We start from the raw sequence: 27,374 nt of genomic DNA, 5'->3' as shown, positions 1-27,374 counted from the left end.
TTTTCTATTCTACCAATCTCAGTCTTTTAATTGGGTTGCTGTGAGACCATTAATATATTTATTGATATGGTTCTGTTTAAAACTACCACCTGGTTATTTGTTTATTTTTCCCAACTCCACCAAAGTCTGAAAACTGCTATTTCATATATTTTGCCCATTTTTTGAGTTGTTAATGTGGGAAGATGAGTCCATTCTTTGTTACTTCATCATTGCTGGAAGTAGGAGTCCTTCACATTTTGTTTTTCATGCTGATTTGTTATTTATATTATGGACATTAGCCTTGTCTTTATATGTATGCCAAATAGGTTCTTGCAGTTTATCACTGGTCTTTTATTTATGTATTTTTCTCATAAAAGTATTTTTAATTTCAATTTTATCAAATCTTTCATTCTTTTCCTTTGGGTTTTTGTCATGCTTATAAATGTCTGCCCTATATTTTCTTCTCAACTGTCATGTTTAAAAGAAGAAAAATAACTCCTCAGTATAAATGAGTTTTATTTTTAACATCAAGTTTATTAATTATAAAATTAATACATGCACATGGTAAAAACATCAAGTAGAACAAAGGGCTATAGATAAAAATGGCCCCTCTTTGCCAAATTCCTCTTAACAGAGATAACTCCTATTGGCAATTTTCTGTATATATTCTTCCACACATATTCTGGACACACACACATACATGTGTATTTATCCTTTTATACACAAATGGGACACACACACAAAGACCCACACACAGAGTTCCGCAATCTTTCATTCAACATTATATTTCTGAGTTCTTATTGTGACTGAGTTTTATCAGATTTTTACCAGACTGACAGAGGGACCAGGGCAGTCAGAGAAGATGGAGGGGGATGTGCACAGGAAAAGGCATATTCATCTCTGTAAAGCCAATACTTAGCACAAAACCTGGCACATAATAATTGTCAATAAATAAGTCTTAAATAACTAAAAGGAAAGAACTTAAGAAAACTGGAAACAAAGTGCTGTTTTGACCATCTCAGGCCAGATGTAGTCTCCGGACTAAAAGTTACCATCTCCCAGGGCAGCAAGGAACAACATATGATGATGGACGAGGACATGGAGCAGCTAGACCTCTAGCGGGCAGTAACTTCCCACTATGTGTCTCTTCCCCCACTAGATATACTGTCTCCAGAACACACATTTAGTGCAAATGCACAGTTAACACTGACTACACAGCAGGAAAATCTGGGAGCTCAAAGACTACACAGCTGAGTTGTATCACATTTACACACTCATACAAATAGCTACCATTATAGTACCTACTGTGGGTCAGCACCATATCAGGAACAACAGCCATATAAGGTTAATGTGAAGTTATCCCCATTTTACAGATGAGAAAATAGAAACTGTTACAATCCAAGTTGACTTGTTCAGGGTCACACAGCTAGTCAAGTAGCTTCCAGAGACACCTGTGTATCTTAATTAGGTCAGCCTACTTTTCTGCCCATCCTATACCACATTAACTCCTGTATCATGGACTTTGTGCTATTTTCTTTGCCTGGCATTCCTCTCCTCCACTTGTCTCATCTGGTGTTTTGTAGAAGCTAGGCAGAGAGAAACATGGGGTTGTGTAGGATCCATGCTAGGCCATGCAATTTGTTGTCACGGATGAGGAGTGAGTCAGCCATAGGAGTCCATGAATAAGAACAAACACATGGGGTATTAGAAGTTCAGAAAAGGAGTTGAGCCTGGAAACTAGAGAACACCCTCAGCTAGAATGTAGATACTGCCACAGCTCAGGAAACTCTAATGCAAACATTTTTCTCTCCCTAGGCGCTTTTGGCGAGCGGCTCACAAACACAGCCACTGGCCTATGTATCTCCCCCCATCTCAATCCTGCTCATTCTCAAGGCCCACATCAAGTTGCATCTCCATGAAGCCTTTCCCTTTTAATGGAACTCATTCCACTCTTTCCTTTGTGAATTAGTTTTACTTAAAATCAGCACCATAAGATATATGTTTGTATACACTCTTGCCCTTTAATCATTTCAAGTATCTTGTTTCTTTAAGTTGACTCCTTCACATTCTTTTTCTATTGTTTCTCTGTCTGGTCTGGGTATTGTAAAACCTGGCTAGATTCCAGTCCCAATTCTCCCACTAATGAGCTGTGTGACCTAGAGCTAGTCACAGCCTCTCTGAGCCTCATCTTCCCACTTTTGAGGGTTTCTGTGAGAACACAGTAAACATTATAACACAACATATAAATGTAAGGTATTATTGCTGAAGACATTTGAACTAAAGTGCCTCTGCCTTTCACATCCTACTTAGTGGATGATTCTATGTAAGAAATAGAAATCACTGATGTTTGTTTCACACTAGGGTCCTTGGCAATGGTTAACAGGTTTAGAACAAGAATATTGCACAACTGTTAAAGATGGGGGCAGATCGAGGGAGTCTATATGCAGCTGATTCAGGGGCTTTCCTTGGAAACTACCATGTGATTCCAGGCTTGCTCATTTTTAAAGCTTCCATCTTTCTGAACGTTTCTTCATGTAAATGATCCGTGTCAATGCTATGAAAAATGAAAAGAATCTTGTGTCAAGTCAAGCCAGCAGATGCCTTCAGTAGCTTTCCTATCCGCAAGGATAAGATTCCCATTCCACTTGCTCCATAGCACCACCACTGAGTTACTTCACCCACATCAACTGCCTCCCTTAGCCTTAGCTCCTTTCCTTGAGAAAACTTCCTCTTGGACCCTCACTCTTGTCCCTCTCTGACTTTGTCCAAGGCCCCATTGCATCAGTCCATTAGTTCCTGCTCCTATATATGGAACCTCTCCCTCTCTATGGGCTTTCACTCAGACTACATTAATTGCCTATCCTCAATGAGCCAGAAAAGGAAAAGACCAACTCTCTCCCTCCTTCCTGCAGTTCCACCAGTCCTCCCAGCCATAGCCCTACATCTCTTCTCCTTTTCACAAACTTTTAAAAAATTTTTTTAATGTTTATTTTTTTTTGAGAGGGAGAGAGCACAAGTTCAGGGAGGGGCAGAGAGAGAGGGAGACACAGAATCCGAAGCAGGCTCCAGGCTTCAAGCTATCAGCACAGAGTCTGACACAGGGCTTGAACCCACAGACTGTGAGATCATGACATGAGCCACAGTTGGACACTTAACTAAGCCACCCAGGTGCCCCTCCTTTTCACAAACTTCTTGAAGGATTAGTCTCTGCTCCTTCTCCCCTCCTTACTTCCTATCCTCCAGTCACTGCAGTCTGGTTTCTGGCCCCACCATGCCACTAAACCAGCCCTTTAGAAAGTCCCCTCTGGCCTCCAAATTACTAAACCCAATGGATATATGTTTCAGTACTCGTCCTCTTGAACCTCTCTGCTGCATTTGATACTGTTGAGCACTTCTTCCTTGAAATTCACTTTTCCCATAGCTTCCAGGACACCGTTTCTCTCCTGGTTTACTCCATGGGTTTTCTTTCCCATACCCACTTCTTAAAAAGTTGGTATTTCCCAGGGCTAATTCCCCAGAGATGTTCCTCAGAGGTTCTTCTCACTCTCCCCAGAGGATCTCATCCATTGCCATGGCTTCATCTATCATCTCCAAGGCACACTCCTATATCCAACTGCCCACCTACTAGAAAACTTCCCACATTGCAAACTCCATATGTGTGTCCCATTGACTACAAAAGAAGGTACAGCTCTTTCAAGTGTGTAGTGAGGTAAAGATTTCAGTTTTTAATGGATAGAAGCTAATCTTTATCTAGCAAAGTGAAATGAGTAACCATGCTAATTATGAAATTGTACAGTAAGTAGATATTTAATGCCACAAAAGTGTAACAAGACCTTCAGAATTTTTTTTTTACTGACTTAGCAAAAATTGCCTTACCTCTTGATGTATAGAGCTCACTGTTGGGCAAGAGGTAGGCCAATATGCTTAGGAAGCCCAGAGGTCTTCTGGGAGTTAAGAGACCAGTTATTATCAACCCCTTCTTTCCAAATTTAGAATTAGGAACACATATCAGGGTGAGCTAGGGGCCTTTATCCAAGACCCAGTGCCAGTGAAAGGCACCACAGCCCATAAAATAAGATTATCTTGAAGAAAGAAGGTTTAAGTGGGTCCCCTGACTCAACTCAAGGGCCTATGTCTTTGTGGGGCAAGGGCAGGTTTCATATATATATATATATATATATATATATAGAGAGAGAGAGAGAGAGAGAGAGAGAGAGAGAGAGAGTGTGTGTGTATCTGTATCTGTGGCTGATTCCAGGAGCTCCTCTAGACCCAACCACCCTGACATATACAGTACTTTAGAGAACAATGGCTGTATGTTTGGGTGTGGACTAATAATACCTGTAGCCTTAAAGCCCAAGTATAATGGCACTGCATGGCTAGCAGGGATCCAGACCAGCCAGGGCATCACAGTCTAGTAACCAAACTTCTGTGGGACTGGTTAGATTCAGTTCTTAGGATCAGCCCCCTGTGGCAGCGAGAAACAGCAGCAGCAGTGGACTGATTCTTCAACCAACTTTGGAAGCAAAACTAGCTCTACCTTGGGGACCAATTTTGGAAACGTGAGGAGAGGCCTCAAAATGTACCACTGCTAGAGTATCAGAGATGGGGGAGAGAGAGAGAGAGAGAGAGAGAGAGAGAGAGAGAGAGAGAGAGAGAACGAGAGCAAGGGCTGAATTTGTACCCAGAATTCTGCTAACAGGTCTTACTAATCACATATGGCATACAGGCCTTACCTACCCCCTAAGTCTCACTTCTTGACACATTCTGCTTTGTACTTTATGCTCCAGAAATAGCAAACTCCTTGGATATTTCCCACCCATTTCCCTATCAAGTACCATAAACTGTACTGTTTATTGTCTGGCTATCTTGCTCATGCATCTCCTGAGCTTGGACTACCCTTCTCCATCCTTACCACTATTTCTCTTGGCAATAGTCCTGAAACTTAACTCAGGTGGTCCTTCCTCCAAGAAGTTTTCCCTGCCCGTCTTGGACTGGGTGGGTTGTCTCCTGCCATGACTCCCTCAAGACCTTACGATCCCCTTATTGCATTATTCAGTTTATGTGCTTGTCTCTACCACTAAGCCCACTGGCCCCTGAAGAGCACAGATCATGTCTCCTGTCTTATTCACTCTTGTCTCCTAGCACCTGGCACACTTGCCTAGTACATGGCACATATTCAGCAAATACTGGTAGAATGAATGAAGGTGAGCTCTGTCCTCTGAGGCCACAATCTCTTTTATTCCTTGACCTTTTGAATGTCTAGACACATAGTCTTTATTGGATATATCATTAACTGTCTCTTTGCCTCTAGATGCTCTAAATTACTAATTGATCTTCTGTATGTATTTACTATATGCAAAGCAATGAGCCAGGAACTTTTTATTGGGGCAGGGGGAGAATACAATGAGGAATAAGATTCAGCCTCACACTCAAGCAGCTCTTAGAAAATAACCTTTTTCCTCCAGCCTTTGCAACTTCCAGCAGAATTTCCCCCTTTTAGAAGGCTCTCCTGGATTTACTCCATCTCTATCCTACCACAGCATTAAATCATCCATAGTTTCCTCTCACCTTACGTGGATAAGTATATATTTCTATTAATTTCAGTGTTGTTTGTTTTATATATACTCTAACATTCAAAACTGATTTGAGGTCAGTTAATGGTGTCTATTCTGTGTGCGTGTGTGTGTCCTTTGTTTTGTATTCTGAGCTATTATTGCCCACTGTTATCAACTTATTGATCGACAAGTTATAAAGGTTTGAAGGCTGGCATGAAAACACAATGGAAGCACATTGGTTAAAAGGCAAAGAGCAAGAGATACAGGAAACAGCATAACAATTTACAATAAAAAAGCAAATAATGGCATGCCATCACAACAAAAAAAAATTCTCCTTGCTGTCACTTAGGACCATTGCTGAAGCACACACAATATAGAATGCTACCACATTAAATTACTCAATATTTAAAGAAACATTAGGATTGGTCATTAAGCTTATTCCAACCTGCTAACAATATAGGCTGCAGTTATTTCTTTTGAGAAAGACACCATGAAGGTCCCTAAATCCCTGACGCTTATCATGTTGTGAGTAACTCCCCCTTTCTGGGCAGTAATCACCACACTTCCAAGCCTTTGAAACTAACATACTTCACTTTGCTAGTAGAGAACCAGCTTCTGTTTCAGCCATACTTGTAATCAGGCCTTTATGTTGTTTGCATTTATGCTTCAATCCATCAAATTGGCCTTGAATGTGGAATTTTTGCACTCGGCCTTTATTTTCCATTATGTGTTCCAGTTCTGAATTCCAGAAATGAATGGCCGTTTGGTCACTGGTTAGCTGCCAACACAGCATAGCTGTATCCTAATTAAGAATGACTTTGTGTGTCAATGCCAGCCTGCTGAGCTGGCAGATGGACATTGACCAGAAAGGGTCAAGACCTCTACTTCCTATCATTGCATCATTATAGCTTCATTTCCTTGAGTCTTGAAGACTCTCAAATGTAAACATTAAGACCTCTAGCAAGTATTAGAAGAGAAAAGGGAAAGAATCTAACATTTATGGAGCACCATCTATGTGCCAAAGGTTGTACTGGGTGCATTTATAATTAATGTTTCACTTCATTCAATCCCCATGTCAACACCAGATAGTCAAGTACTAGTATTAGCTCCATTTTACAGACAAGGATACTTAAGTGCAGGGAGGTTAAGTAACCATGGGTATGTAGCTAGTAGATGCTAAACCTAGTATTTAAGCCAGACCTAAAAGAATCTAGATCTGATATTCTTTTTCCTACACCATGCTGCTTTTCTTAGCAGTGAGATCCAGTGCTGCCTGTTCTCTGCCTCTCTCTTTGGCCCCATGTCCAAGGAGGAGGCCTACTGGTAATTTCACTTCCTTTGATATTTTGCCTCGGCATGGCTTGCTCTCAGTTCTTCTTTCCCCACTGCAGTAGCCTATGATCAAACCCAACATGTCTGCCTTGACCCCCTCCCTCCCACTTCTCCCACCACATTAACTTACTAGAATGTCTGTAGTTTACATATTGGCTGAATCAGTGCATCACACAGCATTTGCACTCCAAAATCCTTGAGGTCATTTCCACTTAGGTATAGCAGTGTCAGGTTCTCATTTCTGTTGAGGACAGAGGCAAGGGCTCCACAGCATGCATCTGTGAGATGACATTCTGCTAACCTAAGGAGGATTAGGGATTTGAGGAAGAAATCAGTTTTATCCCAAGTTCCAAAAAGACCCTCCATTTCATATATAGCCTGGAACAAGAGCCTGGTGAATAAAGGGTCCCTGTGCACTTACCACAAGGTCTGTAGTTTACAGGAGGGGTGTTTCAGCCCTTCGTACAGCACCTGCATACCCTCATCCCCTAAGGCATTATCACTGAGGTCAAGGTCTCTCAGGTACTCATTTGTGTAGAGTGCATTGCACAAATCCTGACAACACTCTCCAGTCAGGTGGCAGGTCCACAGTCTGCCGGGAAGTAAGGTAGAGAAGGCTGGCATCATTTCATCTGCACTGAGTCACTTTAGAAATTCTATTTGCCCACTGGAAAAACACATTAGAAACTCAGAGTGTCGTGTAAAAAAAAAATCCCCTGGGCCAGGTCCAAGCAGAGATTGTGGAGTAGAGGAACATTTATTCCCCCCCGAATTATTTGGATCTTCAATTATTGCTTCCTTGGAGATTCAATCACCAGGCCAAAAAATACTCATTTAATTTTAAGAGTTGCTGAAACATCAGGAAACTCAGCCTGTGGCTATAGTCCATGATACTTACGCCAGATCCTTTAACTGACAGTCAGGCTGTTTTAATCCTTCGCACAGCCATTTCAGTCCCAAATCTTCAATTTTGTTATTAATTAGAAGCAGCCTTGTCAGGCTCCGGGTGGATCTCAGGACTTGGGCGAGGGACTCACGACAAGCCGCAGAAAGGGAACACTGGGAAAGCCTGGAGGAATGGGGATACCAAGGTGGCTGTTAACCATAGAGTCCCACTGAACTTCAAATGCCAAGGCCCATGAGAACAAGGATAAGTAGACACTTACACAAGACTCTCGATTATACCCTGTGCATGCTGCAGACCTTCACAGAGATGCTGTACTCCTATGTCCCCTAGGGTATTGGCGAACACAAACAACTCTTTTAGAGTCTGACTCACTTGCAAGAAAGAAGAGAGCTCCATACAGCTAGCATCTGTTAGGTAACATGTGCTCAAGCTACCAAGAGAAAAAGAAGAAAAATCAGCCACTGCTGCATTTAGCTTTTCCTAGCCTCCCCATATAACTAAGTTCTAGCCATCCTTCAAGTTCCAGCTCCTAGTGCAGCTCCTTCACAAAGACTCCTCCTGAGGTCTCCAGCTCATAGGGACCTTCTACCTTTCCCTGGGCTCATCTGGCATTTCTAAATGATTCCACAGTGTTGGGCACTTCATTACACATTGAATGAACTGCTGTGTTGTTCTCCAATTGTTTCATATCTGTGTGCCCTTAAGGGCAGCCTTGTCACTTGTCCTTCTGACAAAACTACCTACATCTAGTCCAGTGTTGGGTGCATAGTAGGTGTTCTTTATAGAATTAATATTTAAGTAGTGGCATTCTTGTAAGCATGCAAGATGGTAATATAATGGAAAGAGCATGAGATTTGGAGACAGATTTTGGAGTCACATCCTGACTATACCACTTTTCAGTGCTGTGACTTTGGACAAGTCACTTTTCCCCATGATAAGATTTTAGAGTCACATCCTGACCATACCACTTTCGAGTGCTGTGACTTTGGACAAATCACTTTTCCCTGTGATCTTCAATTTCCTCATCTGTACAATGGAAATACAAATCCATTTTTTAAGGTTATTGGAAAGAGTGAATTAGATGAAATAACTTCTGCCAAGCACCAAGCATAGATCTTGGCACACAGCAGGCACTTGACAAATTCAATAGTCATAAGATGCTACCAGACAGTTCTAAGAAACTTACTCTAGTTTCTCCACTTTACAGTTGGAATGTCTGAGACCTTCACAAAGATACTTCACCCCTGTATCCCCCAGGGGATTTTCACTCAGGTCAAGCTCAGTGAGGTTTGGATTGCAAATGAGAACAGAGGCAAGATAGTTGCAAACAACCTCTGAGCTTTCAGGGAGAAAGCTAGCACACAACCTGGAGAGAAAGAAAGATGAACAGAGATAAAACTGGCTGTTTTACCATCCTACTCACCCCCTGCCACAATACCTCATGAGCAGAGAAAATAAAGGCCCACCCATACAAGACTGCCAACCTTGAGTATGTCACAACCTCCAGAGGAAAGAGTTATACATTGCTCCCACAATACTGTGTCCCCCAGTAGGAATTCAGTAAGTGTTGACTGCCCCTCAAAAAAAGTATTGGGAGAAACATCAAGGCAACCTAATCTTATTTTAACTCCCTGCATGAATTTATAATTCTATCTTACAGTTTCTCTCAAATCCCGGGGGTGGGGGGGGGTACTATAATATCCTTAATAAGCTTCATAGTCAAAAGATCTTGCCTCTTATCTAAAAGTCCATTATCGGGGTGCCCGAGTGGCTCAGTCGGTTAAGCATCCAACATTGGCTCAGGTCATGATTTCATGGCTCGTGGGTTTGAGCCCTGTGTCAGGCTCTGTGCTGACAGCTGGGGCCCTGGAGCCTGCTTTGGATTCTGTGTCTCCTTCTCTCTTTGCCTCTCCCCTGCTCACATTCTGCCTCTCTCTCTCTCTCTCTCTCAAAAATAAAGAAACATAAAAAAATTTTAAGTCCATTATTAATTAATTGTCCATCCTTACAGAGACCCAGCCCATCATTATCCTCCACATGATATTCCTTGTTTGGGATGAAGAGTGGTTTTTACCAACCTTCCTGTCTTCTAAATCTTTGTTTCTCCATATTAAGTAGTTCAATTTCTTGAACTATTTCCCATCAACTTTTTCTTCCAGCATTTAAAAAAATTTCTATGATATACACTACAATTTTCGAGTCCTCAATTTTCTCTTGAGTTACCAGGCTCCAACCTTAGCTTTGAAGGAGGGCTAAGTACACATGTCTGTATCTCCCCAATTTAGAAATTTTAAATAGAGGCATTCTGCCAGAAAAAAAAGTTTCAAAGTGGATTTTTTAAAGCTTCAATGCTAAAGAGGTTTTGCCTTAAAAAACCCACATATATATTATGATAGTTAATTTTATGCCTCAAGTTGGCTGGGTCATATGTCCAGACATTTGGTCAAACATTATTCTAGATGTATTTGGAAAGGTCCTTTTTATATGAGATTAGTATTGAAATCAGTAGACTTTGAGTAAAGTAATTTACCCTCCATAATTTGGATGGGCCTCATCTAATCAGTTGAAAGGTTTTCTAGAAAAAGACTGACCTCCTTGGGAAGAAGACAAAATTCTCCCAGGAGAATGCCTTCAGACTTAAGCTGCAACGTCGGCTCTTCCTTGTGTCTCTAGCCTACTGACCTACCTTGCAGATATTGAACTTGACAGCCACCATAATCCACATGAGCCAATTCCTTAGAATAAATCTCTCTATACAGTTGACCCTTGAACAACACAGGTTTGAACTGCACAAGTTCACTTAAACACGAATTTTGATAAATACAGTATAGTACTGTAAACGTATTTTTCTCTTATGATTTTCTTAACATTTTCTTTCCTCTAGCTTACTTTGTTTTAATACAGCATATAATACATATATACAGAATGTGTTAGTTGACTGTTCATGTTATCAATAAGGCTTCCAGTCAACAGTAGGCTATTTGTAGTTAAGTTTTTGGAAGGTCAAAAGTTCTATGTGGATTTTCAACTGGCGGGGGTAGGAGTGGCACCCCAACCTCCATATTGTTCAAGAGTCAACTGCATATTTTGTATATATCTTATTTGTTCTGTTTCTCTAGAGAACCCTAACATGTATATGATAAATTTTTTATTAAAATCATTACCATGGACTTTGAAGTCAAACACATGTCAGTTTTGAATTGTGCCTTTAGGGGCGCCTGGGTGGCGCAGTCGGTTAAGCGTCCGACTTCAGCCAGGTCACGATCTCGCGGTCCGTGAGTTCGAGCCCCGCGTCAGGCTCTGGGCTGATGGCTCGGAGCCTGGAGCATGTTTCTGATTCTGTGTCTCCCTCTCTCTCTGCCCCTCCCCTGTTCATGCTCTGTCTCTCTCTGTCCCAAAAATAAATAAACGTTGAATTGTGCCTTTACCATGTTATTTAGTCTTATGATCTTAGGTCTCCAGTTCCTCATCTGCTAAAATGGGGATAATAATTAAAGGAAATAGTGGATACAAAGCACTCAGCACAATGGTTAGCACAAAGTAACTGTTCAATAAGTGTGGGTTATTATTATAGTCATTGATGTTATTGTTACTTACAATGAAAATTCTCTTCCTAAACTTGTTGCATAGAAACAATTTTAGGGACTGTCACTTTTTATTCTTCCTCTCCATGACTCTTTGAAATGTTTTGATCACAAAATGTCCATTTTGAGTTGCATATTTAAATTTTTTTTCTTGCAGTAAGGAAACTAACAGTTACAACTTACTTGAGCTTCTGTAATTTGCAATTTGGATCTTTTAAGCCTTCACAGAGCAATTTCAGAGCTGAAGCTTCCAATTTTGTTTCCCTATATTCCAGATCAGTGAGCCACTGACTGGTGCTGAGAACAGCTGCTAGTGCCCCACAAGAAGCAGGAGATATAAGGCATCGGTACAACCTTCAGAGAAAAGAAGAATGACCTCATCATCTTGTTCATGCTCTCCCCACATGCAAACAGAAATTGACAAAAAATGATATGAACAGAGAAAACAAAATCTCCTGCTATCAGTTACCTCAATGTCTGTAAGACACAGTTTGGCTGCTTTAATCCTTCACACAGAAGCCTCACTCCTGAATCTTCCAGGGTATTTTTTACAAATTCCAAATCTGTCAAATACTGGTTAGTTTCAAATACTAAAGAGAGGTCCCTACCACAAGAAGCTGTGAGGTGGCAGAAAATCAGTCTGTGTGGAGAAAAAGATATTTCAGAGAAGAAAGAAAATAGGACTCCCCTTAAAGGTACCTGTTTGTACCTTACTGATGTAATGAATTTTTTCAATCCATTCAACTATTTATTGGGTGCTTACCACTGTGCCAAATGCTAAAAACACAAAAATAATTAAGACCCCAACTTGGCCTTCAAGAATGTCCAGTTAATGGGGCAAAAAAATTAGAAAATCATGGATACAGTGTGAAAAGTACTTCAAGTGGTATGCATAAGGTATCATGGGGACACAGAAAGGTAGTACAATTCAACCTAGCTTGGGGTGGGGGTTGGAGGATCAAGAAATATTTATAAAAAAATAAATATTTGAGTGCTGTTGTGAAAGGGGAAGACAAATTGAACAGCTGGATGAAGAGAATGGAAGCAGGAGGAAGAGGAGGGGCTGAGGGACAATCCACTCATGGAGCAGCCAGTGCAAAGGCCAAGAGATGCAAAGGCCAGAGACAAGACAGAGGATGTTTTGTTTGAGAAACTTCCAATTACAGCTGACCCTTGAACAACTCAGGGGATTAGGGGCTTCAACCTCCACAGAGTTGAAAACTTTTGACTACAACTTTTGACTCTCCCAAAACTTAACTACTAATAGCCTATTATTGACCAGAAACCTTAACAATAATCAATTAACATGTATTTGTATGTTATATATATTACATACTATATTCTTACAATAAAGTAAACTAGATAAAAGAGAATGTTACTAAGAAAATCATAAGAGAAAATACATTTATAGTACTACTCTGAATTTATTTAAAAAAAATCCACATATAAGTGGACCTCCACAGTTCAAACTCCCTGTTGTTCAAGGGTCAACTGTATTTGCTATGGCCTATTTTAAAAGACTAGAAGGACAGGGGCGCCTGGGTGGCTCAGTCGGTAAGCGTCCAATTTCAGCTCAGGTCATGATCTCACAGTTCGTGGGTTCAAGCCCCGTATTGGGTTCTGTGCTGACAGCTCAGAGCTTAGAGCTTGCTTCGGTTTCTGTGTCTCCCTCTCTCTCTGCTCCTCCCCCACTCACACTCTCTCTCTCAAAAGTAAATAAACATTAAAAAAAAAGACTAGAAGGATATATACACACACACACACACACACAGACACATATATATCAAATTATTAACAGTGGTTATCTTCTAGGTTGGGAAAGGGTGAGATTACAGGGAGACATTTACTTTATAGGTATTTAAAATGTATTTACAATGATCATAAGTTATCAAAGAGTAGTTAAAAATTTAAAAACATAATATATGCTTACTATAAACAATTTCTATGATAGAGAAAAACGTAAAGAATAAAGTTTTTTTAAGTACTATATTCCTATCACCCCAAAATAACCACTGTTAAAATTTTGGCACCCGAATTTCCAGGTTTTTAATGCATGCATACATATGTTCTTTGTAACAAGTGAAATCATAGGAAGATGTATTTTAAAAGATAAAAACTTTTTTGGGGCACCTGGGTGGCTCAGTCAGTTAAGCATCCGACTTTGGCTCAGGTCATGATCTCCCGGTTCATGGGTCCAAGCCCTACATCAGGCTCTGTGCTGACAGCTCAGAGCCTGGAGCCTGCTTTGATTCTGTGTTTCCCTCTCTCTCTCGGCCCCTCCCCTGCTCACACTGCATTTCTCTCTCTCAAAAATGAATAAATGTCAAAAATTTTTTTAAAAAAAGATAAAACCTTTTTCCAAACCTCCTCTCCAATTCCACCTCCCAGAGATAACCAACGTTAAGAGTCTGGTGTATACCCTCCCACTCCTTTCTCCAAGATCATAGAAACATACAGACACACACACAGATTTTATTTTACAAAAATGTGATCATAGAAAAAATTACATCAAGTTTACAATGTATTTTGTCATTTGTCCTTGCAGTAGGCCCATTGATAGAAACTAAGATTCATTTACAGCAGAAAGTCATATAGTAAGTGGCAAAGGACTTCAGGACTAAACCTGAAGTCTGTCTGATTTATACAGAAGGCTTCAGAAAGTCAGTGGAGATGGTTTCACTCTTATGTGGATCCTGAGAAACTTAACAGGAACCCATGGGGGAGGGGAAGGAAAAAAAAAAAAAAAAAAAAGGACGTTAGAGTGGGAGAGAGCCAAAGCATAAGAGACTGTTAAAAACTGAGAACAAACTGAGGGTTGATGGGGGGTGGGAGGGAGGGGCGGGTGGGTGATGGGTATTGAGGAGGGCACCTTTTGGGATGAGCACTGGGTGTTGTATGGAAACCAATTTGTCAATAAACTTCATATAAAAAAAAAAATAAAAAAAAAAAAAATAAAATAAAATAAAACAGTTAGTTACTTTAAAAAAAAAAAAAAAAAAAAAAATAAAGTGAGATGGTCATATCCCTCTAATGCCAGGAAGCAGGAGACAGACCAGATATCAGAGGGCTGCAGTCCAGGGAAGAAATAGGGTAGGGGTAGCTGACCTAGGATGGTGGGGGCAGCTGACCTAGGATGGTGGGGGCAGCAAAGGTGGACAGATTCAAGACATGGTTTGAGGGTGAAGCAGCCAAGATTTATGACCATTTAGGGTCACTACAATATTCAGTGCTGGGCCAATGGGCAATGAAGCTGTTCCCTAGCTCCACATTCTTCCTCCAAGGCATTCAGAAGGCCACTGGGGGATTGGGGCTGCCTCTTGTTCTAGAAAATTCCATCTCTAGAAGGGACGGGCCCCCTGGTGTGGGACAAAGCATTATGGTGGGGTGCGCATAACTTCTTGTGTTTGATTACAAGTCCTTTACGTTCTTGATTCTAAGTCTTTTCTGACCACTCCTGCTATTTCCGGCTTTCAAGGACTTTCAACAATATAGCAGGTCCTCTTATGTCCTGGAGTTGGGACAGAACCTTCCTCTCACATTCCCTCCCACCCCCACTATCACTGGAAGTTGGAACAGTCCCAGAGTAAAAGATTCCAGAATTGGCCCCAAGACTTCCTTTTTCTCAAGCCCTTGGAGGGAAAAGTACCCTCTTGCTTGGGCTTATTAGGTAGGTATGGTTAGGTATGGTTAGCCTGCACCCCATCTGGCCCCGGCTGGAGGTGTACTAGGGTGGGGCAAACCAGTCAGTGGACCTTTCAGAGGGTCTGAGGGAGGAGGGGCAGGGCAAACAGATGGTTGGAAACGCGGGGTGGGGGAGGGGACGAGAGGGTAGGACTGGAGAAAGGGGGACAAGGGGACCAGACGAGGGAGGCGGAGGTGGGGTGTGTGTGTGGGGACAATGTGGCAGGATGGGGGAGGGGGTGGGACGGGGGCAGGGGGGGATAAGGGGGCAGGACGGGGGGGCAGCGGGATGGGGAAGCGGGGTGGGGTAGGGAGGAGGTGGCGGGTCAGGGGAGGGGGTAGGATGAGGGAGTGGGACAGAGGGGGCTGGGGGGACAAGAGGGCAGGACGGGGGAGGAGGGGGGCAAGGGGGAGGAGGAGGGGAAGGGGGATAAAGAGGGAGGGGAAGGGGGACAAGGGGAGAGGGGCAAGGGGGGGTCTACGGGACAACTGGTTTGTTCGTTTCTGCAGGGCCAGCCAAACCCCTAAGGTTCTCAGTCATCATGGCCTTGAAACCCGACGACCCCAGTGGTGGGTTCCAGCACAGCAAAGTGGTAACCTTCATCAATGAGAAGATGTCTGGGCACACAAAAGGCCCGGAGTTCTACCTGGAGAATACATCCTTGCCCTGGGAGGAAGTGGAGAACAAGCTCAAGGCCATCCTGGAGGACAGCGCAGTGTCCAGTGAGGCCAAAGACGCCTGTGCCTGGAGCAGCCTGGCCCTAGGTGTGCGCTTTGCCTGCAGGCAGGGCCAGTTACACAAGCACAGGGTACACTGGCTGCATGACTTCGCCAAACTGCATAAGACCACAGCACAGACCTCGGCCTCAGACCTAAAGGAGTTCACTACACAGCAGGAGATGGAGCACAAAGAGGCAGCCTTCCAGCTACAGATGGCCCAGGCCAACCTGGAAGAGGTGCAGACAGAACGGGATTTCCTGAAGTGGAAGCTCCTCCAGGTCTTAAAGATTATCTCTGCTTGATCCCTGCCCTATCTCCCTGCCCCATCCCCTCACCACCCCCAGAATGGGTCTCAACACTGCCCACTTTTCTCCCACAGCTGCAGTCTCTGCAGAAGCAGGTCCAGGTCTCAGAGGAGCCAGGCCTGGCCACTAGGACAGAAGGAGCAGGTGAGGTAGAGGAGGCGGGAGTTGCTGCCACTTCTACTGCTTCTACTGGCACTGCAGGAAGAGGAAGAAGAGGACAGAAGAATGCAGAAGGGGCAGAAGCTGCAAAGGAGCCAGGTGGAGGCCTCATGAACCTGCTTGGAGCTGTGGAGCGGAAAAATTACACCGCCAGTGGGCAGAGGAAGGGAGATATTAAGTCAGTGGAAACAGCCATGTTTTATTTCTCTGGGACCATCAAGCCTAGGGCCACAGTCACACCATCACCCCTTCCTGTCCAGCTCCCTGCCTCATTCACATACTCCTACGCCTGTCCCTTTTCCCCCTTCCCACCTGCGCCCACACCAGTCCCACCAGCAACACCATTCACCGTAGGAAATCCAGTTCAGACATCTCCCCGCTGGAGGCCCTCTGAGGTTAGTGTGAGGTCTAATGTGGGGTCCCAGGGAAAAGACCCTCAAGAATCCCAAAGACACAGGAGAGACTCTGATCCCTATCAGCATAGAAGACCTCCCATATTTCGCAGACCTGGGGATTGGGACTGCCCTTGGTGTAAAGCTGTGAATTTTTCAAGGAGGGAAATTTGCTTCCGCTGTGGGAGGGGAATCTGGCTGCAAAGCCCTCAGTAAATTAAGAAATGTCAAATAGAACAGAAACCTATACCAGTGGAAAATCAATTTTTGAGGGATGGGGGAAAGGTGAGGGAGGGGACTGGGTGGAGTGGGGAAGGGGATAAGTGGGAGAATGGGGCTAAAGGAATGGGAGGGAGGTGGGGTGGGAAGTGGAGAAGGTGTAGATTGACAGGGAGAGACATGTTTTGATGACCCCCTTTGTGTTCCAGAGCATTAGTGTTCCATACCCCAGAAGCACCGTAGCTTTTGTTCTTACTCCTAAGCCCTAGTATCTAGTGGACATGAGCAGCCATGTATATGACAATCCACCCATCTCCCCACCTAGGCTGTATATGATGGGAGGAGTGGACATCTGACCCATCCTTAGCCAAACAGGTTCTCGAACAGAGAGGCAAATTTCATAGAGTGGTGTTGGGCAAGGAAGCAGTGGGTTATTTGGAGTTGGGGCCAAGGTCAGAGTCATGAATGCCGAGGCCACAGCCAAGGACTGGCCCCGGCTGTCCGAGAGAAGAACTGTGTGCTTTATAGAAGCCAAGTGTCTTAGAGGATACCAGAATCAGGTCCCAGGGAGCAGATAAGGCATAGAGAAAGCACAGGAGTTGATCTTGTAACCCCAGAGATGGAGACAGTGGTGGTCTTTCTACAGTTGTGCTGCATGAAAATCCAATCCACACAGATACCCTTTAAGTTAAGTTGAGTGGGTTCCTGCTCTGGGTAACCAGATTATTTCCAGGTCAGAAATTGGCACCAAGAAGAGCAGTCACAAACCACAGATCATCCAAGAAAAATGTCAACACTGGCTGGGGAGGAGTATCAGAGAGTTACAGGTAGTGAGGATTCCTATATCCCAAAAGTCTCCCGGAATGAACTGGACAGGAAGCTTGTTCGTGTTCTGATCAAGTTATATCATAAGAAACCATCAAAACAGGCCTGGGGTTAACCCTGGGCTTACAACACAGCAGAGATTTGCCACCCCTAAGATGAAATCCCTCAGGACTGATGAAATCACCAGCAGGACATACAGAGGACACCAGCACCAGATGCAGACAACTGCTATGGCTGTATAGCCCCAAAACATGAGAATCTTCCCCAGTCCCCAGTGGCAGAACTGGGGACAGACAGATCTGAACAGGGAACCCCTACCACTTCCAAGGAGGTGAGTCAGCAAATGATAGTGCCTAGAGGGTTTGCTGGTCTAGTTTATGGACCAAAGTGTGGTGCTATCCTGAGCAATTCTCTCCCCAAACCCACTGCCAGAATAATAGTGGGAGGGGGGATCTGGTTACAAAGGTCTCAGTGAATTCATAAATGAAATAAAACATATCCCAATGGGAAATCAATGTCTAGAGGGAGGGGGTAAACTGGGAAAAGAGAAGGGGAGAGGATGGTTTGTGTTTCCTTTCTCATGATTCTAAGTGGTGTTGAGGGAGACTAAATGTATGGATTAGCCCACAGGTAGAAGGATCGTGAGGTGTCACACCTGGACCAGAGTAAGAAAACTGGAGGAGCCCTGGACATCACCCAGGGACTACAGACATAGAGCCTGAAGCTATAATGGCCCTGGTTCATCACCATAGCTCCTGGATAGGACTTTGGGCTGTCTCCTATTGGGGCAGGTGTGGACCACCATCAGGATTGGGGGCAAGATCCCTAACCTGCATTTTCAGGAATATCTTTGGGCTTGTTTATATTCTTCTAAGACAGAGTTTCCCAGCCTCAGCACTCCTCACACTTGAGGTTCAATAATTCTTTGTTGCAGGGGGCTGTCTAGTACACTGCGGGATGTTTGACAGAATCCCTGACCTCTGCACATTAGAGGTCAGTAGCACCCACTCCCCAAGTCGTGACAAGCAAAAATGTCTCCAGGTATTGCCACACGTCCACTGGAGTGTGAAACTGCCACTGGCTGGGAACCATACAGGCGACAAGGTCCTTAGGAGTAGTCATGACAGTGGGAAGAGAGATGCAAGGAGAGCATTCTCAGCAGTGCCCAGGGCTGCAGGGGAGGCCCTAAGGTAGGAACTGAAAAGTATTCATTGGATCTGGTATTATTTCGATCTTTGAACAGATCTGGGCCAGGGAGCGGTAGAACCCAAACCACAAGGACTGAGGAGTAAATGGGAATTGAGGAAGTGCAGGCAGGGGGGCTCTTCAAGAACTCCTAGCAGTAAAGGGAAGGAATGGGGTACATGGCTGAGAGAGGGTTCCTCTTAATACGGGAGAAACTTGAACCATGGGGAAGGAGACAACTGAAGAAAGCTTGAAAACATACAACACACAAGAGAGAGACCCTGCTTACCACATTGGGAGGCATGTCCATTGTACTATTCAATAAAAAATAAAATATGACGGCCAGTTTTTTTTTGTGTGTGAAACAAAACCCCCAAAGCTCTGTAACTGCATATGCAGGATAGATATATATATATATAGATATATATATATATAGATATAGATATATATATATATAATATATATATATATATAATATATATATATTATAGGTTTATATGTGCCTTATGTTACACATTGATGTTTGAAAAGGCATAGAAAAAAAGGTCTGGAAAGATATTTAGCAAACAAGGTGTTACCTAGGGAGGTATGGTCAGGGCATGGTAAGCAGGAGTGGGGATGTTGGGGTATAAGGTGGGGTGGGGTATGGGACAGTAGGGTGGAGGGCTTTTATATCTTTATATACTTCTGTGTTGTGTAAAGTGAAATAATTAAATGCTTAAAAATAAAAAATTAAAAAGTGAATTTACTTGCTTGGGGAGGTTTGGAAAGGCCACCTCTTCCTCTAGGACAGGAAGGAAGGAAGGAGAACAGACACTGATCTGTGTGGTGAGGGGTCTGGAAACAAGGGAGCTCGTGCCTGTGTGCTTGAGATGTGGAGTGAAGGAGACAAGATACCTGAGAGTGAGCACAGAATGGAAGGCAGCGTGGTGGGTGGGGAGTTTCTGAGCAATGGCACTTTGGGGAATAACAGCAGGGGATGGGGGTGAGGCATGGAGGGAGAGAAAAAGATCACTGAGCTGCATGGAGTGGGACAGGACCCAACTGAAAGAAAACCAAGGAAGAGGACAGTTGGATCTGGAAGGAGAAGAGGGTAGGTCCAGGAGGGGCACAGACACAGATCTCTTAGATGTTATAGACTGCCATCCACTCCCTACAGCAAAAATAGCATATACAAAAGGGACAGAGGCTGGAGGGGCTGACAGGGATCTGTGCCTGACTCTCTACCCCTTCTAGGTTTGTAGCATATCTTATCATTTGCTGTTCTGCTATGGAGAAGCTGAGCACTAGTTATATTTTGTTTGCAGGTCCCATCAGCTGGGGGTACAATTTCTAGCAATCCAGTTTCTACCTTACAAATACCTAAGTGTTTAAAGCAAAGTTCAACTTACTTCAGGTCTTTGATTTTACAGCATGGATTACGTAGTGCTTGGCAGAGCAAGTGTAGCTGAGACACTGGCAAATTGTGTAGCTTGAAGGACCTAAAAAAGATGAGAAAGCAAAAATAATTTTTTTTTAATTTTTTTTTCAACGTTTATTTATTTTTGGGACAGAGAGAGACAGAGCATGAACGGGGGAGGGGCAGAGAGAGAGGGAGACACAGAATCGGAAACAGGCTCCAGGCTCTGAGCCATCAGCCCAGAGCCCGACGTGGGGCTCGAACTCACGGACCGCGAGATCGTGACCTGGCTGAAGTCGGACGCTTAACCGACTGCGCCACCCAGGCGCCCCTAAAGCAAAAATAATTTAAAACAAAACAGTTAAGAACAAAATTTTAAGTAAAAGGCTTACTTTGGCTTCTGTTTACCATACTAGTATTCATTTACTTCTTCCAAAGTCCTTAGGAGGTATTATCCCATTTTGCAGATAAGGAAATTAAGGCACAAAAAGTTAAGATATTTGCCTAAGGTCACATAGGTAGGAATAGAATGGAGGTCAGCACTCAGATTTGTCTGACTTCAAAGCACAAACCATGTTACTGTGTGCCAGGCACCAAGGTAAGCACTTTACATATAAAATTATCTTATCTGGTCCCTAACACAATGATGGATATCATAATCATCATTTTGCAGATGGCTCAGAGAAGTCAAGTGAGTTCCCCAAGCTATCTACACTATAATTATATTTTGGTTGTCAGTACTAATAGAATAATTAATCATTAAAAACTAGAAAAGTTCATATGTTTTGAACTAGAAAAGTTCAAATGTTCATATGTTAAACATAATTCTATGTTTAATTTTTTGAGGAATACCCAAAGAAAACAAAAACACTAATTTGATAATATATATGCACCCCTATGGTTATTGCAGCATTATTTACAATGGACATATTATGAAAGCAACTCAAGTGTAGATCAATAGATGAATGGATAGAGATGTGGTGTGTGTGTGTATGTATGTGTGTATGTGTATTTATATATATATATATATATATATATATATATATACAAACAATACATATATATGTATGTATATATATACATACATACACAATGGAATATTACTCCACCATAAAAAAAAGAATAAAATCTTGCCTTTTGCAACAACATAGATGGATCTAGAAGGCGTAATGCTAAGTGAAAGAAATTAGTCCAAGAAAGACAAATATCACATGATTTCACTCATATGTGGAATTTAAGAAACAAAACAAATGAACAAAAAAAAGAGAGACAAAAAATAAACAGACTCTTAAATACAGAGAACAAATTGGTGGTTGCCAGAGGGGAGGTGGGTGGAGATGTGTGAAATAAATAAAGGGGATGAAGAGCACACTTATCTTGACAAGCACTGAGAAATGTACAGAATCACTGAATCACTATATAGTACACCTGAAATTAATATAACACTGTATGTTAATTACACTTGAACAACAAAATAAACCTAAAACAGTACAATAGTGAACTCTCTGTCAACATGCTTGTGAAAAGAATATTTTGGGGTAAGTTTTGAAGAAAGTTTAAGCCCCCTGATAAAGGCAATAGGGCTGGGGTAGGGACTCCATTTAAGGCTGATTTTCTGGAAATCTAGAATGAACCAGAAGCCTCTCTTTGTTTCCACCAGTGTTTAAAAGTTCTCAATGCATTTATCCATCATTTTACTTTATAATATACAGTTGAAGTGGTCTTGAATTTATCAAGACATTGTAGCCAAGGTCCTTGGTAATTCCAAGTCCATGTAACCTCTCCTACTCCTTCCACTCTAGTCCCAAACACTCTTGCTGCACTTCCCTTCCCCTCCCACTTCCCTCAAACACACCTACCCCATACTCATTTCTACCTCTATGCTACTCCCACTGAGGAAATATAACTATCAGAGAAAAGACTCGCGTTAACACTTCCTAAGTAGAGCCTTCTGCCCACTCTCTTCTTCTCAAGGTCCCCTACCTCTCAGCTGGTTGTACAACTAAAGGAGTGGCAATGTCCATCTTAACCCAAGTATTGAGAACGGACTTATGACCAGTGGCATTTTCTAGATAACACAGGTCAATAAGTCAATAGAACTGTATTTTGCAATATACAGAATCTGTATGAAATAAGTGGTTTACCTAAGCCTCTTTGAACCCTTTGTGAAGGTGGAAGCCTGGTGGGAAAAGCCCAGGATTCACAGCAATATATGCAGGAGTACAATTCTGTCCCTTACTAACCTGAGGCTCTCTGAGGCCTCAGTGATGAAGTATATGTAGAGGAGAGTGATGACCAATTCAATGTTAAGTTTACCACCTTTTCCAGAATAGCAGTCATCAATACCAAAATAGTAGAGTCCTCAATGATAATCTTGATGACTTACATGCTCATAACACTTTTATAATTATAAAGTACATTCACAAGGTAACAGTGAAGACTAATATATATACACACACATACACACACACAGTGGCTAGCACAGTGCCTAATACATAATAAGTGCTCAGAATTGTTAACGTTCCTTTACTGTCTACTTAGTCTAGTGTCTAATATGTGATATATATTGAATAAATCCTTACTGGGTTGATTGACATAAAATATAGAAAGTGGAGATGATTCATTTTATTTATTGACAATACCAGAAATGATCGTGTGCCTGAATACTTGAAATAAACAAGAAAGCCCATGATTTCTCAAGGTCAAAACATTGGAGAAAAGACATTAATATACTCACTGATTAAGTGTAAAGACTGGTGTCATGAATGCAGAGGCTTGCTCTTCCTCTTCAAATCCAATTAGGTGCTGACACTTCAGAGACACTGACAGATGACTGTGACTGCTTTTTACACAGAATGACATAGCCAGAATGTCCATTTTTGTGTAGGAAGGTTGAAGCAATATAATTGATTGTAAATCACCAATTATCTTTTCTGCATATTCTTCTTCCTGAATCTCATACAAACAATGAAATAAGTCCATTGGCTCAATCTGTAACATAGAATATTTATCCTTTATTTCTTTCTCAGTCCATTTCAATAATTCCTCTCGAAGTCCTGGGGAGACTTTTCTTCCAAAAGTAGTTTCCACAGCTTTTCCCTTTCCTTTACGTAAGAGGCCAAACAAGAACTGTATCGTTAATGATGAAAACCCTTTCCCATATTGTTGGAATATTTCTTGCCACGTTTTCCCCACTTGATCAAAAAACATCCAGTTGCTGTCATTCTTTAGGGCATAGAACACAGCAGTCAAGAACTCTTGGAAACTGAAGTGAAGGAAAGTGTAGACATTGACACTTCCTTCAGATTTTTTCAAAAAGTAATTTAGAAAAGTGCAATTGATATCATATACCCCTATCCCATGTCTCCTGAGGTCACGGACTTCAAATAGGACCTGTTGGTTCTGTAGTCCCTCTGCAGCCAAAGAGCAAAGGCCCCACAGACAACTTTGTCCCTTCCACACTGAGATACCTGTAAGGGTTTTGAGGCACTTGGAAAAGTAAAACAGATACACATCAGTCATGGTCTGAAGTGACCTCATAAGACTCCTGTCACCATCTTCCTGTGACTGCAGGACACTGCAGATCATCCAGGAGATGATGGGAAGAGAGGACATAATGTCAAGGCTTTGATTTTGTTGCAGCTCATAAAAGACTCTCATTGCTGCATTAGCACCTGAAAACTGACTCAAGAAATATGCTCTCTTTTCAGCATTTGTAAACCAAATGATCTCGGCCTGGATAGGTTGTTTTAACAGAGAGTGGAGCTTCTTCATGGTTGCAGGCTGGGCAGTTATCAGCAGGGAGGATTCAGGGAACAGTTTTTTCCTCACAAAACTACATAAGAGGGTCTCTACTGGTTTCTGCTCCTGGGGGTTAGCACTAAGATCCTCTTCCAGGTTACCTACAGGATGCTGGAGCTCAGGAAATCCATCAAGTATAAAAAGAAGCTTCTCTGGATACACAAGAATAACGTCCAGGATTGGTCCATCTATATCTTGAAAAGTGTTAGTGATCAGGTCAGCAGCACTAAGGTTAGCAATATGGCTTATTTCTCTGCAGTTTACATAGATGAGATAGTCAAACCTTCCTGGAGTAACCATTCCTGCTGCCCAGTCAAACATGAACTTGTGCACCACAGCTGTTTTCCCAATCCCAGCACATCCCTGAAGCACCACAGTTTGGGATGAGCTGCAGCCCTCTTCGTCAGGATCAAATACATGTCCCATATCAATAAAATTATCTTGTTGAGGAATCCCACACGGTGTCTTTTCTGATATACCATGTTCTTTTACAAGAAGCAGCCGTGACTCTATATGATTGCCATGATGATAACATTTATGGACTCCTATGTTTAGGTATTTTTCTTTCAGATGTTTTCTAAATATTTCCCGGGAATCTAATGAGGTGACACCAAGAGTTAGTAATCACGGAATCCTAGACAACAATACAAAACAACAGCTATAACTAATATCACCATCTCCACTTGGACATCTTATTTTACATGTCTAAACCTGAGCTCTGGATTTCTGTGTGGGTGCCCTCCCCCCCCCAAAAAAAACCCTCCGCAGGCATGTCATCTCAATTAAATGATGTCACCCAGTTGCCCAGAAAAATATTAGGAGCCATTCTTTATTTCTTTTTTCCCCTTGAATCCTCCACATCCAATCAATTAACAAGGCCTATCATAAGCCTTCAATACACTTATTTATCACTACATTCTCAAATAGCAACCAAATACAAGGTACTACTAACTCTTTCCTGGAGAAAGAAAGAAATAGACTCCTATTATTCATTTACTCTAGCTTATCTATGGCTCCTCTCCACACAGCAGCCAACATGATCTTCTAAAAATATCAATTACATCATGTGACTACCATACCTGAAACCTTTCAAAAGCTTTTCATTGCACTTCGTATAAAACCCAAAACCTTACCCTACAAGGTGTGCCACAAATCACTCTCCTTCTCAGTCCCTAAAGACACACTAGCTTACTTTTAGTTTCTCACAAATGCCATGTTCTTTCCCACTTCAGGGCCTTTCCAGTAGCTTTTCTCTCTGCCTGGAACACCCTTTCTGCTACTTCCATGGAGAGCTTTTTTTTTTTTTTTTTATCCTTCAGATCTCAACTTAAACATTACTTCCTAGAAGAGGACTTGCTTGACCACCCAATTTAAAGCAGATCCTCTCTATTATTTCCTTTCCCAGCACCTTGTTTTCACTTTATAGCTCTTATCATAATTAACAGTTGTTTATTTTTTATCTGTCTTTCCCACTAAACAATAATCTACCTGAAGACAGGGACCTTATTTGTATTCTTCACCATAATATCCTAAGTACCTAGTGTGGTGCCTGGCACATAGTAGACACTCAACAAATAGGTTATTGAATATGGCTATAAATACTTTTGAATTAAAAACAAGTCATTTATTACTGCCTATTCTGTGCCAGATATTTTACTAGGCTCTTTATATATATTTCTGATTGAATTCTTGCAATAATCCCATGAAGTAGGTATTATCCACATTTTATAGTTGAGGAAACTGAAATTTGTTACCAGGGTTATAAGTTCATGCGTATACAATCTGCACACAGGTCTTGTGCTCAGAAGGGCCCATTGGTATAATGCTCTGCTGTCGCTATCTTGGATTTAATATTTTTTGAACAAGGGGTCCTGTGTTTTCATTTTGTAGCATAGCCCATCAATTATGTAGTCAGTCCTGCTTATCGCATTAGATAATTTGTCCAAAGTTCAACAGCTAGTAAGTGATAGAGACTTACTTAAGATTAAGGTTTGTCTAAAGCCATAGTCCATATGCTTAAATACTATATTACATAGTTTTTCACTTTATGCAACTAGAAAAATAATCCAAGGAGTCAGTTATCAAGTTCAAACTTCTGTCAAGTGAATGTCTAAGTTAGCATTTCTCAAATAAGTGTTCCTTTGAACACGATTTTGCAAGGTATTAGTAAGAGAGCTGTGGAAAAGAAGTCCAGTGGTCAAATAAGTTAAAGGGAATACACCCTCTATCTCCTTTTAGAGTTTCTCAACGCATGTAGCATGTGAAAGGATCTGAAATGACCTATAGTAAAAAAAAGAAAAAAAAAAGGCTGTTTAACTTGGTTTAATCCAGCATTTTCTGGTCTAAAATGACTATATAACCCTTTCCCAAAAGCAAAGTTATTTTCTCCTGGACAATAGTGCTCTGTAGAACTGCTTTGGGGAATGCTGATCTAGATAACTGTTAGCAAATTTCTTCTGTAAAATTCCGTAAATAGTTCAGGCTTTTGGGTCTCTGTTTCAGCTACTCAATTCTGCCATCTTAGCTAGAAGGTAGCCATAGATAATATGTAAATGAATGGGCATGGCTGGTTCTACTAAAACTTTATTTATAAAAATAGGCCCCTGGCTTGATTTGGCCCACTATCGTAATGGCCTCAATTTAGATCACTCCAGAATTGGATAGGTCTATTCTAGCCTGTGCATCTAAAATTCTGTACATCTGGTGCCTGACCACCATCAGAGGTCCTCCTGGTATTCCATTACCTATTCTATCTGATATAAAATTCCTATTTGTTATAACAGTTTGGAGCTTCATAGATACTACCAAAAAAAAAAAAAAAAAAGGCTGCTGCCCAATGAATACAGGGCAAGAATAGGAGTGGAATAGGGATGAGAAGCCAGGTTCATAGGAGGCACTTTTCACAAAACAAAAAGAGTAAAAGAGAGAAGACATCTACCTATGAGCTCCTTCCATGACAATGAAGCCTGAGAATTTAAAGCAGCTGTGGGAGGAAAGAGTTGAGATTAACGGAAGCACAAATACACCTTCACATCAAAACACGAAATATACAAAAATTTACCCACACTGCTACAGCCATTCATGCTGTTCCCCAGACAGAAATACAAGGAAGAAAGTCATCTCACATCTATTCTGACTCACCCACAAAGTTATAACTAATGTCCAATGTAAAGTAAAATGTAAGACCTTCTCAGATATATATTGAGGGTATAAACATTTACATTTATATGCTCTGTAAGGAAAATTTTAGGCATTAACTTAAAGGCTCATACATTATCTGAAGTGACTGTTTTAGGTATTTTGCTTTCCATTGAACATTAGCCTACTG

The 27,374-nt window shown here is 41.9% G+C and overlaps 2 protein-coding genes across 2 annotated transcripts; one reads left to right on the top strand and one right to left on the bottom strand.

The window, feature by feature from the left end:
• Positions 1-1,826: 1,826 nt before the first annotated feature.
• LOC115507820 (NACHT, LRR and PYD domains-containing protein 12) lies at positions 1,827-24,769 on the bottom strand. The gene is made up of 11 exons (XM_032592071.1): positions 22,983-24,769; positions 20,238-20,327; positions 15,901-15,988; positions 15,689-15,819; positions 11,544-11,714; positions 8,963-9,142; positions 8,036-8,206; positions 7,768-7,938; positions 7,291-7,461; positions 7,000-7,170; positions 1,827-2,533 (listed from the first exon to the last, which is right to left on the bottom strand). Exons 1-11 carry the CDS (start codon positions 24,470-24,472, stop codon positions 2,452-2,454), a joined length of 2,916 nt encoding a protein of 971 aa, XP_032447962.1. The 5' UTR covers positions 24,473-24,769; the 3' UTR covers positions 1,827-2,451.
• TEX13B (testis expressed 13B) lies at positions 15,584-16,833 on the top strand. The gene is made up of 2 exons (XM_030306318.1): positions 15,584-16,039; positions 16,141-16,833. Exons 1-2 carry the CDS (start codon positions 15,584-15,586, stop codon positions 16,831-16,833), a joined length of 1,149 nt encoding a protein of 382 aa, XP_030162178.1.
• Positions 24,770-27,374: the final 2,605 nt, after the last annotated feature.

This window comes from Lynx canadensis, chromosome X (genome assembly GCF_007474595.2).
Source record: "Lynx canadensis isolate LIC74 chromosome X, mLynCan4.pri.v2, whole genome shotgun sequence".
Classification (NCBI taxonomy): Eukaryota; Metazoa; Chordata; class Mammalia; order Carnivora; family Felidae; genus Lynx; species Lynx canadensis.
Note: the sequence above shows the minus strand (reverse complement) of the source record. Positions and strands in the feature narration are given on the sequence as shown.